The 17,645-nt window shown below is 38.6% G+C and overlaps 1 protein-coding gene across 3 annotated transcripts in view; it reads left to right on the plus strand.

The window, feature by feature from the left end:
• ZBTB41 (zinc finger and BTB domain containing 41) overlaps positions 1–17,645 on the plus strand; it is a 51,104-nt gene that overhangs the window by 19,155 nt on the left and 14,304 nt on the right. For all 3 annotated transcript variants that reach the window (XM_027122139.1, XM_027122140.1, XM_027122142.1), the window contains 6 exons: positions 2,828–2,975; positions 5,054–5,183; positions 8,858–8,953; positions 10,363–10,469; positions 12,133–12,238; positions 17,293–17,381. In XM_027122139.1, coding sequence (XP_026977940.1) covers positions 2,828–2,975; positions 5,054–5,183; positions 8,858–8,953; positions 10,363–10,469; positions 12,133–12,238; positions 17,293–17,381 — 676 coding nt within the window. The remainder of the gene's footprint in view (positions 1–2,827; positions 2,976–5,053; positions 5,184–8,857; positions 8,954–10,362; positions 10,470–12,132; positions 12,239–17,292; positions 17,382–17,645) is intronic.

A 17,645-nucleotide genomic window follows, 5' to 3' on the forward strand; every position in this document is an offset into this window, starting at 1 on the left:
TTAGTTCTTCTAGGTCCTTGTTAAATGTTTCTTGCATTTTGTCTATTCTATTTCCAAGATTTTGGATCATCTTTACTATCATTATTCTGGCTTCTTTTTCAGGTAGACTGCCTATTTCCTCTTCATTCATTAGGTCTGGTGGGTTTTTATCTTGCTCCTTCATCTGCTGTGTGTTTTTCTGTCTTCTCATTTTGCTTATCTTACTGTGTTTGGGGTCTCCTTTTTGCAGGCTGCAGGTTCGTAGTTCCCGTTGTTTTTGGTGTCTGTCCCCAGTGGCTAAGATTGGTTCAGTGGGTTCTGTAGGCTTCCTGGTGCAGGGGACTAGTGCCTGTGTTCAGGTGGATGAGGCTGGATCTTGTCTTTCTGGTGTGCAGGTCCATATATGGTGGTGTGTTTTGGGGTGTCTGTGGACTTATTATGATTTTAGGCAGCCTCTCTGCTACTGGGTGGGGTTGTGTTCCTGTCTTGCTAGTTGTTTGGCACAGGATGTCCAGCACTGTAGCTTTCTGGTCGTTGAGTGAAGCTGGGTACTAGTGTTGAGATGGAGATCTCTGGGAGATTTTCGCTGTTTGATATCATGTGGAGCTGGAAGGTCTCCAGTGTACCAGTGTCCTGAAGTTGGCTCTCCCACCTCAGAGGCACAGCACTGACTCCTGGCTGGAGCACCAAGAGCCTTTCATCCTCACGGCTCAGAATAAAAGGGAGAAAAAGTAGAAAGAAAGAATTAGTAGAAGTAGAAAGAAAGAAAGAAGGGATGGAGGGAGGGAGGGAGAGAGGAAGGAAGGAAGGAATGAGGGAAGGAAGGAAAAAAAGAAAGAAAGAAGATAAAGTAAAATAAAATAAGATAAAATACAATAAAGTTATTAAAATAAAAAAATAATTATTAAGAGAAACAAAAAACGGACGGATAGAACCCTCAGACAAATGGTGGAAGCAAAGCTATACAGACATAATCTCACACAGAAGCATACACATACACACTCACAAAAAGAGGAAAAGGGGAAAAAATCATAAATCTTGCTCTCAAAGTCCACCTCCTCAATTTGGGATGATTCGTTGTCTAAAGGAGGGAAGGAAGGAAAGAAAGAACGAAGATAAAGTAAAATTAAATAAAGTTATTAAAATTAAAAGTAATTATTAAGAAAAAATTTTTTAAAAAAAGAAGAAAAAAATGGATAGAACCCTCGGACAAATGGTGGAAGCAAAGCTATACAGACAAAATCGCACACAGAAGCATATACATACACACAAAAAGAGGAAGAGGAGAAAAAACCATAAATCTTGCTCTCAAAGTCCACCTCCTCAATTTGGGGTGATTCGCTGTCTATTCATGTATACCACACATGCAGGGTACATCAAGTTGATTGTGGAGCTTTAATCCGCTGCTTCTGAGGCTGCTGGGAGAGATTTCCCTTTCTCTTCTTTGTTCGCACAGCTCCCGGTGTTCAGCTTTGGATTTGGCCCCGCCTCTGCGTGTAGGTCGCCAGAGGGCGTCTGTTTTTCCGCTCAGACAGGACGGGCTTAAAGGAGCCGCTGATTCGGGGGCTTTGGCTCACTCAGGCCGGGGGGAGGGAGGGGTACGGAGTGTGGGGCCGGCCTGTGGCGGCAGAGGCCGGCATGACGATGCACCAGCCTGAGGCCCGCCGTGCGTTCTCCCGGGGAAGTTGTCCCTGAATCACGGGACCCTGGCAGTGGCGGGCTGCACAGGCTCCCCGGAAGGGGGGTGTGGACAGTGACCTGTGCTCGCACACAGGCTTCTTGGTGGCGGCAGCAGCAGCCTTAGCGTCTCATGCCCGTCTCTGGGGTCCGCGCTGTCAGCCGCGGCTCGCGCCCGTCTCTGAAGCTCATTTAATCAGCGTTCTTAATCCCCTCTCCTCGCGCACCAGGAAACAAAGAGGCAAGAAAAAGTTTCTTGCCTCTTCGGCAGGTCCAGACTCTTCCCCGGACTCCCTCCCGGCCAGCCGTGGCGCACCAACCCCCTGCAGGCTGTGCTCACACCGCCAACCCCAGTCCTCTCCCTGCACTCCGACCAAAGCCCGAGCCTCAGCTCGCAGTCCCGCCTGCCCCAGCGGGCGAGCAGACAAGCCTCTAGGGCTGGTGAGTGCCGGTCGGCCCTGATCCTCTGTGCGGGAATCTCCCCGCTTTGCCCGCCGCACCCCTGTTGCTGTGCTCTCCTCCACGGCTTCGAAGCTGCCCCCTCCGCCACCTGCAGTCTCCGCCCGCGATCGGGCTTCTAGTGTGTGGAAACCTTTCCTCCTTCACAGCTCCCTCCCACTGGTGCAGGTCCTGTCTGTATCCTTTTGTCTCTGTTTATTCTTTTTTCTTTTGCCCTACCCAGGTACGTGAGGGGTTTCTTGCCTTTAGGGTGGTCTGAGGTGTTCTGCCAGCGTTCAGTAGGTGCTCTGCCAGAGTTGCTCCACGTGTAGATGTATTTCTGGTGTATCTATGGGGTGGAAGGAGATCTCCGCATCGTACTCCTCCGCCATCTTCCCGGAAGCCCTCGATTTAAAATATAAATTTAATGGATTTAGAAATGTTGACCAGGATTAAGATAGTGTGATTACTGTATGATCTTAGGAATTAGCTTATTAGAAATGTAAGGTATTGAAATTTAGCTAAATTTAGTACTAATTTAAAATAAGTTCTTACTGTAATTCCTCCAAGGTATTTTTTCTGCACAATAGTTGATTATACTTCTGGTAAGTTTTCTCTTTCAGGAGAAATTTCTCTTTAGCTACTTGAATATATGTGTTTATTTCTCATCATGAGCTTTGTATTTTTATTTTAAATTCAGGTTCCCTTACATTTTATGTGCATTTTCTTTTAGATTTGTAAGAAATCTTTTACTCGAAGACCACACTTGGAGGAACATATGATTCTCCATTCTCAAGATAAACCTTTTAAGTGTACCTATTGTGAAGAACATTTTAAATCACGATTTGCACGGTTAAAGCATCAAGAGAAGTTCCATCTGGGTAAGTAGATTAATTTTCCTAGGAGCAGCATAGCAACCGTTGGTGGTCACGTCATGCTGGAGGAGGCCGCTGCTGTTGAATCACTAGGAGAAGGAGGTCATGTATGTGGGGAGGGGTACTGGATTTGCTGCTGTTCTTGGAGATGAGTAAATGTGGGGTTTGTTTTCTGGTGGCAGATGTGTTCATGGTCATAACTGCATTTATTTATTGTTGATTGTTGGATAGGTTTGTGAGTGCCTGGGGGTAGGCATTTTTGTCTTGGAAAAAACTCATTTTTCAGAGAGTGTAGTAAACTTAGTATATTTGAAATTCAATATTGTATTTGATGAATTCTCTCTCTCATGCTTATGGTCAAGGTGGAGACTTGTGTTCCAGATGGTAGTACAGTTAGGTACATTTATGACAGTTACTCCCAATAATGAATTATTATCTTTCAAGTAGCCTTTTCCCTATCCTATTCAATGTTTTTATTGACAACTTGGATAAAAATAATATATTTCATGCTTTATCAATATGCTACATGACATAAAGCTGGCAGGGGTAGTTGATACAGCAGAAAATAAAGAAGTAAAAAAAAACTCTGCTTTAAAAAAAAAGTTAAAATTAATTAAGAATAAATACAAAGTTGTACACATGGGAATGATCTGACTTTTTTTAATCATTAGGAGTTGCAGAGCTTTAAAATAGTACAGAATCCAAATGCCTCACTTTTCAGATGGGCTTATTAATAGCAGAGGCACAGTCTGAACCAGTAACGTCATATGACTGACAAAAACAACTGTAGTTTTAAACTACATTAATAAAAATGTTCAGAATTAGGAAGGTAATCATCTGGCTGATTTTAAATTGATCTGGAATATTGCATTCATTTATGGATAACACATTCAAAATGGATACTGACATATATTCTAGAGGTGGGTAATTATGGCAACATAGGGCTTTAAAATCATGTCATCTGAAAAACTTTTGAAGGACCTTGAAATATTTTGTTTGGGAAAGGGAGACAGGACAGCCATCTTCAGATATTTTCAAGGCTGTATTGCACAATGAGGAATACAGTTGCCCCTCAGTATCCATGGAGGTTGGTTCCAGGACCTCTCCAGATACCCAAATCCAAGGATGCCCCAGTGCCTTGTATAAAATGGTGTAGCATTTGCATATGACCTGTGCACATCCTCCTGTATACTTTAAATCATCTTTAGATTACTTATAATACCTAATACAATGTAAATACTATTTCAATAGTTGTAAATACAATATAAATGCTATGTAAATGGTTGCCAGTGCCTGGCAAATTCAAGTTTTGCTTTTTGGAACTTTCTGGAATTTTTTTCAAATATTTTCTATCTGGAGTTGGTTGAATCCACAGATATCGGGGTGGGGAGGGTGAAGCAAGCTGAGTTATACTTCTTTTTCACACATCCTTTGTCATCTTTTCAGTTTGCCCTTCGGTAGAACTCTGTCTTCTCTCCAGTGATTTGGTAAAATCATGGTGAAATTTTGAATCCAGCTAAGGTCAATATTACCGTAAGAAATGTGTATTTAATTTTGTACGACTAAACAGAAATGTGCCACAGTCTTTTCGGTAGAGGCAGTGTCACTAAGATCTTTTGGCTCTAAGGAGCAGCAGTGCCTTTCCAAACCATGAGCTCTCTTAGTGTTCTGTTGGTTCTTTAAGGCTTCTCATTACCTCCTTTCCCCAGAAATTCAGTATGTAACATTTTTTAGTTTGACCCGGTCTGATTTCAAACTAGGAACTGGCTGTTTCAGTTTATAATAAACTCATTAGTTTATTCAGCTTTTGTTATGTTAGATGCCTGGTGCCATACTCAGCTTTGGGAATATAGAGATGATTGTATCCTGTCTGCTGGGAATAAAATAAACACTCTAGAAGGGAAGAGAAAACTATAAATAAATAATTGATTGTGTAAAATAATAATAATTGTGTAAAAAATAATAATAGATTGTGTTATGATATATACGTTAGTAGTGGTAGGCATGAATTTATAACATACGTATTAAATTTAACATAGTATCTATTCTTAAAGTTTAGATGCACACTATTTTTTCCTTTTTAGGTCCTTTTCCATGTGATATATGCGGTCGCCAGTTTAACGACACTGGAAATTTGAAACGCCATATAGAGTGTACCCATGGTGGAAAGAGAAAATGGACTTGCTTTATCTGTGGGAAATCAGTACGAGAAAGGTGAGGAATTATCTAAATACCCAGAAACATCCTGGTACTGTTATGTAGAAATAATTAATGAATGTATTTTATAAGGATTAGGGTAACACAAGACACAAGATACCTGAATTATGCTTTAATTTGAAATTTAAGGATAAAAGAAATTATGTAATATGTTGTAGAAGGTTGTTTATTCATTCATTTATTTATTTTAAAGACATAAGCTACAAAGACAGTGAGACAGAAAAATGACAAGAGCAACACAGGTTTGGAAGCTAGAAAGCAGATGTATCAGTGGTAACTGACTTAGCAGATCTGAGGAAGACAGATCCCAAAGTGGCAATGGAGAAATTGAGAACCTAGCTTACATCCCAGAAGCCACGAAAGGTATGGGAACTGGCAGTCTCAGATGCCTCTGGAACTAGGGTGAAGGACAGGCGGAGTAAGGAGCACTAGAGTCAGAACTGCTCTAGAAGTTAAGTTAGATCATTGGCTTCTCTTCCGTCACCCACACAGGCCGTTGCTGCTGGACATCTTGGCTTTTAGATTTTACCCTTCAGACAGTAGATTAGAAAACAATTCCCTGAAAACATGAGCAACCAAAGGACAAATATATTCCCTGGTAAATAATACACCCAGACCACCTACAGTGAAACACAGAGTCATCAAGGCCTACCCATGCTCCCTGATCCTCCCATCTGTGTTTAGCCTATCACACTTAATCATGAGCAAACAGTGAAGAATTACAAGACGCAGAAGGAGAACCTTTAACATGGGAGATTTATTCCAACAGAAAACGAAACAAAAACTTGAAGGAAACATTATGCAGGAAGAAGAAAACTTGCAAAAAAAGAAGTAAACAATTACTAATATCCTCAGTTGAAGATATAGAATCCATTAAACAAGAACAGGATGTTATACAAATGAGTCACTGACATGACAAATCAGAACTCCCAGAAATTCAAAGCATGATCCACAAAGTAAAGACCTTAACAGATGGATTGCAGGACAAAGTTAAGGGATCTCCAAAAAAGTAGAGCAAAAAAATACAGAACTGAAAAGTAAAGATTAGAACATTTGGAAACCAGGCAAGAGGTCCAGAAGGAAAGAACAGAGAAGATGGAAGGGAATAAAATCATCACTGAAATAGTTCAAGATGATTTCCCAGAACTGAAAGATATGAGTTGCCAGACAGAAATGACACATTAAATGCTTAGGACATTAGGTGAAAATAAACCTACTCCAAGGTGCAGCACTATGATGTTTCAGAACACTGGGGACAAGGAGAAGCCTGTCTGTGCTTCTGTTTTTTCTAGGGAGAAAGTCACACACATGGAATTAAGAATGAGAGTTACTCGGACTTCCCTCTGAGCAGCAGCCCTGGAAGTAAGGTGGTCCAGTTGTACCTTCAAAATTTGGAAAAAAAAGAAATTCCAACCTAGAATTCTGTTCTTAATCAAACTGTCAACAAGTCTGAGGATAATAAGGGTACTCTTCATGATGTCAAAAAATTAGCTTTCACTGTAATCTTTCTCATGAAGCCCCTAGAAGGTGTGCTTCACCAGAATGAGAAAGTAAACTGACGAAGAGGAAGACCAGGAAACCGGACTTTTAATACAGTAAAGAGGCAAAGGGAGTTCACGGGAGGATGGTGAATGAAGATCCCAGGGTGTCACATGTGCAGGATGGTGAATGAAGATCCCAGGATGTCCCATGTGCAGGATGGTGAATGAAGATCCCAGGGTGTCATATGTGCAGGATGGTGAATGAAGATCCCAGGGTGTCACATGTGATTATGTGATGGGTACTGAGTCCACACTCTTAGTGGCCGTGACCCATGACATGTTGAGGGTAGTCAGTGCTAAGATCCCTGCTGACATGTTTCCTCTGTTAACTAGTGGACAGAACGCTGGAGTAGGTTTGACCCCAAGGCTTTATTGTTTTACTGTGGTAAGAACATTTAACACGAGATCTACCCTCTTAGCACATGTTTAGGTGTACAATGTGGTGTTGATAACCACAGGCACAATGCTGTACACTGGGTCTCTAGAACTTACTCATCTTGTGTAACTGAAACCTCATACCCATGAACAGCAACTCCCCATGTCCCCCTCGCTGACCCAAATTTTCATCTGTATTCTGCTGGCTGTATAGTACCTGTATGCTTAAGAGGCTCCTGCTGTTGTCTGTATGCCTGGCTGCTTGATTTAACTGAGGATACTCATTTCATTTCACAGAAATGTTCTTTTGTGACCTGTCCATGAGAACTAGACGTAGGTCATGGTACACCTAGGAGCCAGATATACACAGCAGCCTACTCACTTTGACCGTGTCTCTGCCAGATTCCAGTACCAGGTCCCCTCCAGCCAGCCAGATGCTCTGTTTGGGATGAACCCTGTGCTTTGCAGTATTTGGTCGTGACTTTACTGCTGACAGGCTGGAAAGGGCTGGTGCCAACGCTCAGGGAAGCTGAGCAGCCAGGCCGACACGGAGACCCTGCTGCTATTACCTTGTGGGCCCTTTATCCAGTAGTGGCCATATTGTTAGGTTTGTGCTTGCTACTCAGTTTTTCAAAAACATACGATACATAGTTTAGTGATTTGTACTATATAGGTAGTAAAGCAAAGAAAGGGCATACTTACATAAATGGTTATTTCTGAGAGAGGGACGTGGTGGGGGATAGGACCAGGGAGGAGCATGTGGGGAGTTGTAAGGGATGGGAGTGTTCTCTGTCTTATCCTGCATATCAGCATTTGGTACTGTTCTTTAAACAATATGTGTATATTTATATTCTTCAGTATATAGAAGTTCATTATTTTAAAAAGATTAGAAATGCCACTTTCCTAAAAAAAAAAAACAAATGGGTATGATGGCAGGAAAATCAATGTGCTATATTTATATGAAAACTTGTATTTACAGATTGGTAAATTATAGTTTATCTTATGCATTATAAAATTTTTTCCCTTAAAGGTCTTCCTATAAAAACAAAAAGCAAACAAACCAAAAAAGAAAACAACCTTTCCATGTGTTTTCCTTTCTTCCCCCCCAGAATAACTTTGTCCATCCTTACTCAGCAGTGTATGTACGTGGGAAATCTCCGAATGTTAGAACTGTCGGAAATGCAGCAGTGGTTACACAGTGGCCCATCCAGGGTCGGTAGGGCTAGCAAGAGTTGTGTCCTTTATTTGGTTTCCCTTTATAACGTTGGCATCTGGAAATTACAAGTGCCTGTAAAGTTTTCTTTGCCTTAAAACATTCTTTTAACAAGTTTTGAGCACATATTGGAAAGGAATAGTACTGATAAACTGGATTTCTTATATATTATTAAACACTGTCCACTAAAATTAACATCAGTTTCACCTAATCAGTAGTGACAATTGAGCATTTTTCATTTGTATTTCTTGGAAGTTTACATAAGCTATATATTAAATCTTAGAGCAAACCAATGGCAAAGGAGGCCAAAGTTAAATTATTTGCTTTTTTTAAGGAGAGAGACATAATAAACATGTTTATTGTGCTGGTGCTACTAATCCAATAAAGAGCAAACATATTGTAGGAAAAAGGGAATAATTGACATCGTTATCTGTTAGCTTGAACACTGTTCTAGTAAGCTTTCTAGAAATCTGTGTTTAATACATACATTGGCATTAAAAAATCCATAGCTAAATATATATATATATATTTTTTTAATGCAGAACTACTTTGAAAGAACATTTGAGAATCCATAGTGGAGAAAAGCCTCATCTTTGTAGTATTTGTGGGCAAAGTTTTCGTCATGGAAGCTCATACAGGTAGGTCAAGCCATTTTTTTCCCCAATATTAGGTACGATAAAATTATATCTCCACTTTAACTCTCTTTTCTTATCATTGCGTTAGTCGTTTGATGAATTAAAACATGTTTTAGAACTTGTGATAAGCAAAGTTGTGCAGAAAACTGTAGACTTTTGCCCCTACCTTTTAATATTCATTTTGTAGTATAAAATATTTTAAAATATTTCCTCATCACTAAGTTTGGTGAATGCTTTACTAAGTCATTGTCATTTAAATATTTCATTATTTTTCTTTGAATCAAAATTCATGAAAACTCTGGTGTTCTAAAGTTGGTGTGTTTTTTCAGTACTAATTATCAAAGAATATTTTGATGTGAAAATATGACAAAATTGAAAACTCCAGGATTCTCAGTTTTAGAATGTCTTCTGAGTAATAGTTGTAACTTACGTAATATTTGTATAGCTGAGTGCTGACTACAGTTGCAATTTATGAAAAGTTTTTTAATGAATAAATAATAGATTACTTACTGTGAGATATGTATACAATTTCAAATTTTGTTAATATTCTTAAGAATCTAGTTTTTACACTATCATTTCTTACTTACCTCTTTTTAAGTTTAAACAGAATGTTTCCCCTTTAGATGTAGTCCAGTCCATTTACTGGTTTTAGTCATAGGGGAATCAATACCTGTTTGGACAACTTGAATGGGAAGGCTGTTCATTTCACTAGGATGTATTGATATATAGTTGGAGGATTGTGGGGATAAAAGTAATTGAAATTAAATGAATTTTAATAACCTATTATAATAACCTTTTATAATCCGTTTTTGGGTGACTATGAAATGAGCCACACTTTATTTGTTTAGTGTGAAGAAAAGTAGTAAAATGTGATTGTCAGAAAGTTGATTACTTATTAAATTTGCTAAGTTCTCAACTGTCAGTGTATAAGTGGTGTCAGTTGTCCAGAATAGGATTAATCCTTAGTAATTTGCTATCATCATATGTTTAAGTCACTTGTGCACTTACCCCCTGTGTCCGATTCTAATTCCATCTGATTCAGTCCTCCTTTTGCTCCCTCTGCAACATCGGCTGACGCCCCTAGACATTTGGTAGGTTCCCAGAAGCAGATTTAGGATCTTAAAGTCAGGAAGGAGTATCATCCAGAGGTCGTGGGAGCCTGTGCAGATGTTGAAGTGCTGCTTTGAAACTGGTGAGTGGGAGCCCTGGAGTCAGGTGGTGAAAGTGGGAAGGACCCTGAAAGTCAGAAATGGAGCAAATAATGGGTGAGCGTGGTTGAGTAAGCAGCCAGCTCTTGTTATTTAGAGTTAACCAAGTTTTTTCCTTCTGTGTCACTAGTGTCAATGGGCTTCAATTTTTTTTTTCCTTCTGTGTCACTAGTGTCAATGGGCTTCAATTTTTTTTCTTTATAGACTTCACTTACGAGTACATCATGACGATAAAAGATATGAGTGCGATGAATGTGGGAAAACATTCATCCGTCACGATCACCTTACAAAGCACAAGAAAATACATTCAGGTGAGGCGCGTTTTGTAATGATGTTTCCAAGATCCTTTTCAAAAACACCTGAAAACCACATCATGTTTATTTTGGCTGTAATTTAAGTGATTTGGTATATTTGGTCACCTCTTTGTAATGCTGATTGTAAAAACCTTTTTTAAAAAGCATCTGAAAGAGACATAATTTTGTGACATGTTTTTTGGTCACTGTAATTTTAATCATTTGGTTATCCTTTATGACCACAAACCGTATTTTAAAATTTGTTTTAATCAAATTCTCAAGGTTTGCATTTTGCATATTATGTAGATATGTGCAGTAATTACTATTGGCACTTCTTTGAAGGAAGAAGCCAAGATAATATTTCTCATTTTGATTGGATTTGAAAGAAGTTAGCAAAACTTGGATGCTTGAAGAGAGTTATTATAATTGGGGTGTTAAAGTTGAGTACTAGTGAATTTTTGAAGCCCTATCTTTGGAAGAGTACCTTAATAATCCTGATCAATTTCAGATCTTTATTCTGTATTTATAATTTTTATACTCTGGGGATTCATTTCGTATTTTCCTCTCAGATTGATGTTCAGGAAGTGCTAAAAGAGCCACCTATATGAGCACAATAATGGGAAAGAGCCATCTCTATGAGCCCAGTAGAACAGGTGATTATTATTATTATTTTAAACATAATTAAAATATAAAGTATGCAACAGATATAACATTTTCTTAAATGACCCCAATGAGGCAGGTTGCGGTTGTTATAGCCACTTTTAAGAGATGTTGAAGGTCTGATGACTTTCTCACTGGAATTGCGCATTTCCATTTTCAGGAGAATTCTAAATTCCTAATCCTAGAGGTCACATGGTTTAATTGCACACGGGTGTTAAGTTGAGACTGGTTTTTAAAGGCCAAGCCTTTGTAACTGGATATAAGAATAGAGATGACATGGGGCTTCCCTGGTGGTGCAGTGGTTGAGAGTCCTCCTGCCAATGCAGGGGACATGGGTTCGTGCCCTGGTCCGGGAGGATCCCACGTGCCGCAGAGCGGCTGGGCCGGTGAGCCATGGCCACTGGGCCTGCGCCTCCGGAGCCTGTGCTCCGCGGTGGGAGAGGCCACAACAGTGAGAGGCCTGCATACCGCAAAAAAAAAAAAAAAAAGAGAATAGAGATGACAAATTGGACTCATCTAGAATTTTCCTTTATATTTGTATTTTGGCTCATTGCAAATGTAAGAAATCCCCACAGATGAAAAATCTTTTAAAAGTAAAGCACAAAGATCTGAAAATGTTCAGGTCCTTTTTATAAACATAAGACAGCCTCATCTTAAGTGTACATTCATTTGAGGTGTTTGATATCCAGACTTACATATTCCTAAAACACATCCTGAGTTTTGAGGTCCTTTCATTTATCTTACTCTGTTACACTGAACGTCAGGGTTTGAAGTGTACAGCAAAAGGCTACTGATTCCTTCTCCAAGTGGGGGAGGAGGCTTCACACCCATAAAAATAAGTACAGAGTCATTGAAGGAAGATATTTGAGTAAGAATATAAGGCAAACAGCCCAGATAAAGGGTGGCTTTACCTTCCTGGTATATGTTTTCTACCGTGTTATCTTACTGTTGGATAATTTGTTTCTGGGGATAAAAAAAAAATTGAAATGCACCTTATAACGAAAATATTTGGGTCTTTAAGGTGAGAAGGCTCATCAGTGTGAAGAATGTGGAAAATGCTTTGGTCGTAGGGATCATCTCACTGTCCATTACAAAAGTGTACACCTTGGAGAGAAAGTGTGGCAAAAGTAAGTGAAAAGGCAGAGTTTCTCATCATCATTACCTTGATAAGTCTGGGTTGGAGGAAAGTTGTCTCATAGTTCATTTTATGTAATTGAGGTTGGGTTAATCAGCGATTTTTCTCTAGCTTCTATAGCTTTTCTGCAGACCTAAAGGAATTGAATGTAGCATATTTTTCATACTTGTTTTCGGTTGATTCAATGGCTAGGAGGAGGTAGACATTGAAGTGAATGACTCGTATAAAATCTTGGCTTTCTTTGGGGATTTCATTTATGTTTGGTTTCAGGGGCTCTTGGAGAGCTAAATATAAGTAAACATACTGCCTACATATATTGTCATTAATGTGACAGCAGTTACTGGAAAATATTTGTTGTCAGAATTTAAACCTCTTTTTATTCACACTAAAGATTTAAAATGGTATTTTATTTGAAGGAGGTATGTACTGTCTTTGAACATCAACTTTTTAGCACAGTTTAGATATCCAGGCTTAACTGAGATTAGTTGTTGAGTTTAAAATGTTCAAAGAAGTTCTGTTCTTGGACTAGGTACTTGGAGCAAATGGTAAGTAATAGACTTGGTCTAAGGTGTCAAGAAACTTAGTATAATGATATGATCAACAAAATACACATAGTATATGTAAATGTAGTAAATGATAGGCCAGTTTGAAGAAGAGTAAGGAGTGTTGATTTGTATTTCTTTTTTCCATTTTCATGTATTGGTTTATTGTTTCTTTCATTGATTTTGTTCAGTGATACACTCATTGAATCAATGTATTCATTGTAGTCATTGAACTCTTGTATTCACTAGATACAAGGAATGCTGCTAAGTGTTGGGATATAAAGATATACATGATGATGTCTAGAGTAGAAAATGAAAACTTCAACATATCGTATGAGTGGGTGGAAAATAGAACTGGAAACTCACTTGCTCCACAGATTCTATAACTGTTTTTCTCAACTCCTTTATACCCTTAAAAATTATTTAGTACTTTGGGGGCTTTTGTTTATAGAAATTATATAATATAAAAATAACATTATTGTCTAAATAAATTATATAATCATATTAGAAATTTAAATGATTAAAAATTAAGTACTTACTTATTAATTCATTTAAAGTAATAATATACCCATCATGCTAACATGAATAGCCATTTTATGGAAAATAACTACAGAACAAAAACAAATACTAAAGAGTGGCATTTTAAAAATATTTATTTATTTTTGGCCGTGCCGGGTCTTAGTTGTGGCATGTGGACTTCTTAGTTGCGACATGCATGCGGATCTTGTTCCCTGAGCAGGGATCGAACCCGGCTCCCTGCATTGGGAGTGCGGACTCTTACCTGCTGGACCACCAGGGAAGTCCCAAGAGTGACATTGTTTCACATTTTTGTAAGTCTCTTTAATGGCTTCATAGAAGACAGTTGGATTGTCACATGTGCTCTTATGTGTTATTTTGTTTGAAGTAAATGAAGAAAATCTAGCTCACTCAGATACATAGTTGGTAAAACTAGGAGTAGAGGAATATTAAGCCTTCTTAGAAAATTGTGGTTGTTACTCTTTGCTGCCACACCAAAACTAAACCAGTGGTAGTTTCTTCAAGGTAGTTGCAAAGAGGAATCTGAAACAAGATTCATGAAGCTTTCATACTCTTCCATTCAGTCCATTGGTCTATCTTGTGCTCTGAAGTGGATTTTTAACCTGCTGTAATATGCATTTGTCATTTGGAAAATAAGGGTTCACTGTGTTATGCAGATTTTCCCAATGTTACCACATTTCACAGTACAGGAACAACAAATCACACTTGTTAACATTGCTTCCAGTCTCTCAGAAGGAGAACTGGGAAGCTGTCAAGATCACAGGGGCAGATGCAAGTTTTCCAAAATTCTTAATTAGCTTGAAAGCTCAAATTTTATCACTGATAACAATACTATCAGTTTTTTCCCTTGAAGTGACAGGCTTACTTCATTGAATTTTCAAGAAAATGTCTGCCACCTACTCGAGTCCAGCTGTACTCTGACTTCCGTTTCCTCAAGTGGAATGGTGCTCTGTGAGGGGAGGGATCCCTGGGCTCACAGCGGGTCTCGCAGGCGCCTCGAGCACACAGAGTACCCAGCGTGCAGTAGAGCTTCATGCTTCCCACCTCATCACGAGGTTAGCGGAAAGGCCACAGTGCAAAGGGTGAACTTTAATAAAATTAGTAATTTTACTGCTTTATCACAGTTGTTTTTCTTTCTGTGAGTACATCGTGGTGAAAATGTACAGTGACCATTAGTACATTTTGGTATCACTACCTTGTTTAGAGCTGAGGCACCACCACTTTTACCCACTGTTCCTTTTGCTCTTTAGTGTAAATGTCAACATCGTGAGAAAAGCAAGTCATGTTTAAAGTATGATTTTGAAAATAATTTTGATCTCGTAGACCCTATGAAAGAGCTTTGGGATCCTCTCCCCGCCAGCAGGGCCTGTGACCTGTCTGCTGGCCTAGATACTTGTGGAACCAGAATCTGTATTCTCCATGCTCTGCAAGGGCTGCTAAGGGTGGATCTAGAATATGGAGCCTTACGATCATTTCGTGGAACCAACACTTACTTCTAAGAGATAAAAAGCCATTGAAGATTTAAACAAGAGGATGACATAATTGGATTTGTATTTTAGGTACATCACTCTTATTGATGTATGGAAGCTGGATTAGTGGTGGATAAATCTGGAGGCAAGTAGATCAACCAGTTAGAAGGCTGTTATAATCTAGGAAAAAGATGGTGAGGACCTAAACTAGGCAGTAGCGTTAATAATGAACAGTGGAAGGTACTTATTTGACCAATATTTAGGCCTTTATTGAGGGAATGGGAGCAGTCACAGGTGATTCCTCTTTCCGAGGAATTCCTGTTTCCAAGTGAGTGGTTGATTGATACCAGCCACTGAGTTAGAGAATATAACATAGGGAGATGATGAGTTTGGTGTATATTGACTTTGAGATGCTCAGTGCACACTGAAACATAAAATCCGATAGGTGGATAGTAGTCTACCTCTCAGAAGTGAAGTCTGGGCTGTGTATAAAGAATTACATGTGAGCACTTTATGTGCAGATTATTCAAGGAGAGAACGTGGAGAGTGATGAAGACTAGCACCCGCCCCCCCACCAGTCATTTTCAAATGTCTCTTCTTCTAAATGTTTTTAAATGGTGACTCCTTCAGTATCCTCTCCCTCACTTTCTATTCACTGTTGTAAGCTGTTGGGATGTGACCTCTGACCTTACTATCCCTCTCCAGTTGCTATCAGTAGGAGTCTCTTATTGCCAAATCCAGTAGACATGTTTAAATCCCTTTCATACTAGGCATCTCTGCTCCATGTGGAACTGTGTATCACTCCTGCCCTGAAAATCTCTGCTCTTCAGCATCTGTGTGAGAATGGAGAGATATATACATAGAGCCTGACCCATGCAGGTCCTTGTAGATTTTATCTTTTTCCTATATACACTGTGAGACAGTTTGTGTTTTGAGCCTATCTGTGTTTAAAATGTCACTCTGTCCATAGTACAGACCAAGATTTCTTAGCCACAATACTACTGACATTGGGACCTGGTCATTCTTTGTTGTGGGGTCGTCCTGTGCATTGTGGGATGTTTATCAGCATCCCTGGCCTCCACCCACCAGATGGCAGTGGCCAGTAGCACCTACCTGCCCCTAGTTGTGAGAACCAAAAATGTCTTCAGGCATTGCCACATGTCCCAGGGGGGTCAAAACTGCCCCTAGTTGAGTTACCACTGCTGCTTTCTCTCTGTGCCCGTGGGAACCCTGTTTGTATCTCTGTATTTAACATGGATATACATGGAATAAGATAAGCCAGGCATACAGGTTGCAAGTCTTTTGCTAAGTTTATCAATGACACTCCCAGTTCACTAAATCCACATTATCTTTTTAAATGTCCATTTCATCAAGTAGAAGTAAGTTCCTAGAAGACAGGGCCTTGCATGGTGTCTCTGTAGCTATTTTGTAAGTGTAGAGTTGGATGAATTGAAAAGTGAGAATGGCATTTGAAACCCTAGGCATACTATTGCTATTTAATATTAGTAACAACATGCTAAACATTCCAGTAACACTCAGTGGATATGTTAAGGCCAGCTGTCTTCTAGAACATTATGGTAGCCTGTGTTTGATTTGTTTTTCCGTGTACTCATTAGAAGTGAATTGCTTCCAAGGTGAGATGATATGGCTTTCCTAGTAACTATCACTTAAATGCTAATCATTTTACAAATATATTAATCCTAACAACTAAATTTTGAGTTTAGGATTGTTTAACTCACAAGTACATACTCTTAGGCACTACACTTTGCTTCTAAGTTAACTTCTGAGTAATTTATAGCTTTTCATGTCTATTAATCTACAATAAAAATAAAAGACTGGTATCTCATTCTTTTTTACTTAGGTGTAAAATTTATTTTAAGTTTATAATATTTATTTGTTATAAAGCGTACCTACCGAAGAAAAGTGTCCCCTTTTGATGAATGCAGATTTTGAGACTGCTGCAGTTTCATTTTTGCATCTATTTTAACTAAGGTACAATTTATATACAGAGAAATTCACTCTTTTTAGTGTGTAGTTCTGCAGGTTTTGACAAATGCATGCAGTCATGTAATCATTACCATAAGTTGAGACACAGAATAGATCTATATCACCCCTGAAATGTCCACCTTTGTACCTTTGTAGTCAACCCCCTTTTACCCCTCTCATTGATTTTTTTTTTTCTGTCCCTACAATTTTTCCTTTGGTATTTTTTAACAGAAAATAATAATACAAAAGTTTGCTGATTTAAAGCTTAAAATTAAGCAGTTTAAAGTTGAAAATCTAAGGACATCTTTTATAGATTTATTTGTTGAATGTAACTGGAGAAGGAAGAATCAGAGATAAGGTTGATACTTAAAAAGTATTTCCATGTTCATTTGGAGTTCTATGCTTTACTAATGTGAGAATTATATATGAAGTTGTAAATGAGTTGTAACTTATTTTCATTATGTTATTTATTAAAATTATATTGAAAAGCTCAAACCTTTTTATTTTCTTAGATATAAAGCAACCTTTCATCAGTGTGATGTTTGTAAGAAAATTTTTAAAGGCAAATCAAGTCTGGAAATGCATTTTCGGACACATTCAGGTAAAACCTAATGGGTATTTTGTATATATTTTTGTGTAATTATTCAGAAGTGAAATATGGACATTTATACTTTGTTGTTCTTGGTGAAATTGTTTTGTTTTTTCCCCCAGTAAGATTTTTACTTATTAGAATTGATGTCATGAACAGACAATATTCTGATCTACTATTCATTATTATGTAAGCTTCAATACTTTTGAATATCATTTTGTAGAATTTGGGAAAATTTTTTTCCATAGGGAATTTATTCAACTTTTAGTTCTCATC

Source organism: Aethalodelphis obliquidens, unplaced genomic scaffold (genome assembly GCF_003676395.1).
Source record: "Aethalodelphis obliquidens isolate GAN/ISIS:26980383/991018 unplaced genomic scaffold, ASM367639v1 scaffold24, whole genome shotgun sequence".
Lineage (NCBI taxonomy): Eukaryota > Metazoa > Chordata > Mammalia > Artiodactyla > Delphinidae > Aethalodelphis > Aethalodelphis obliquidens.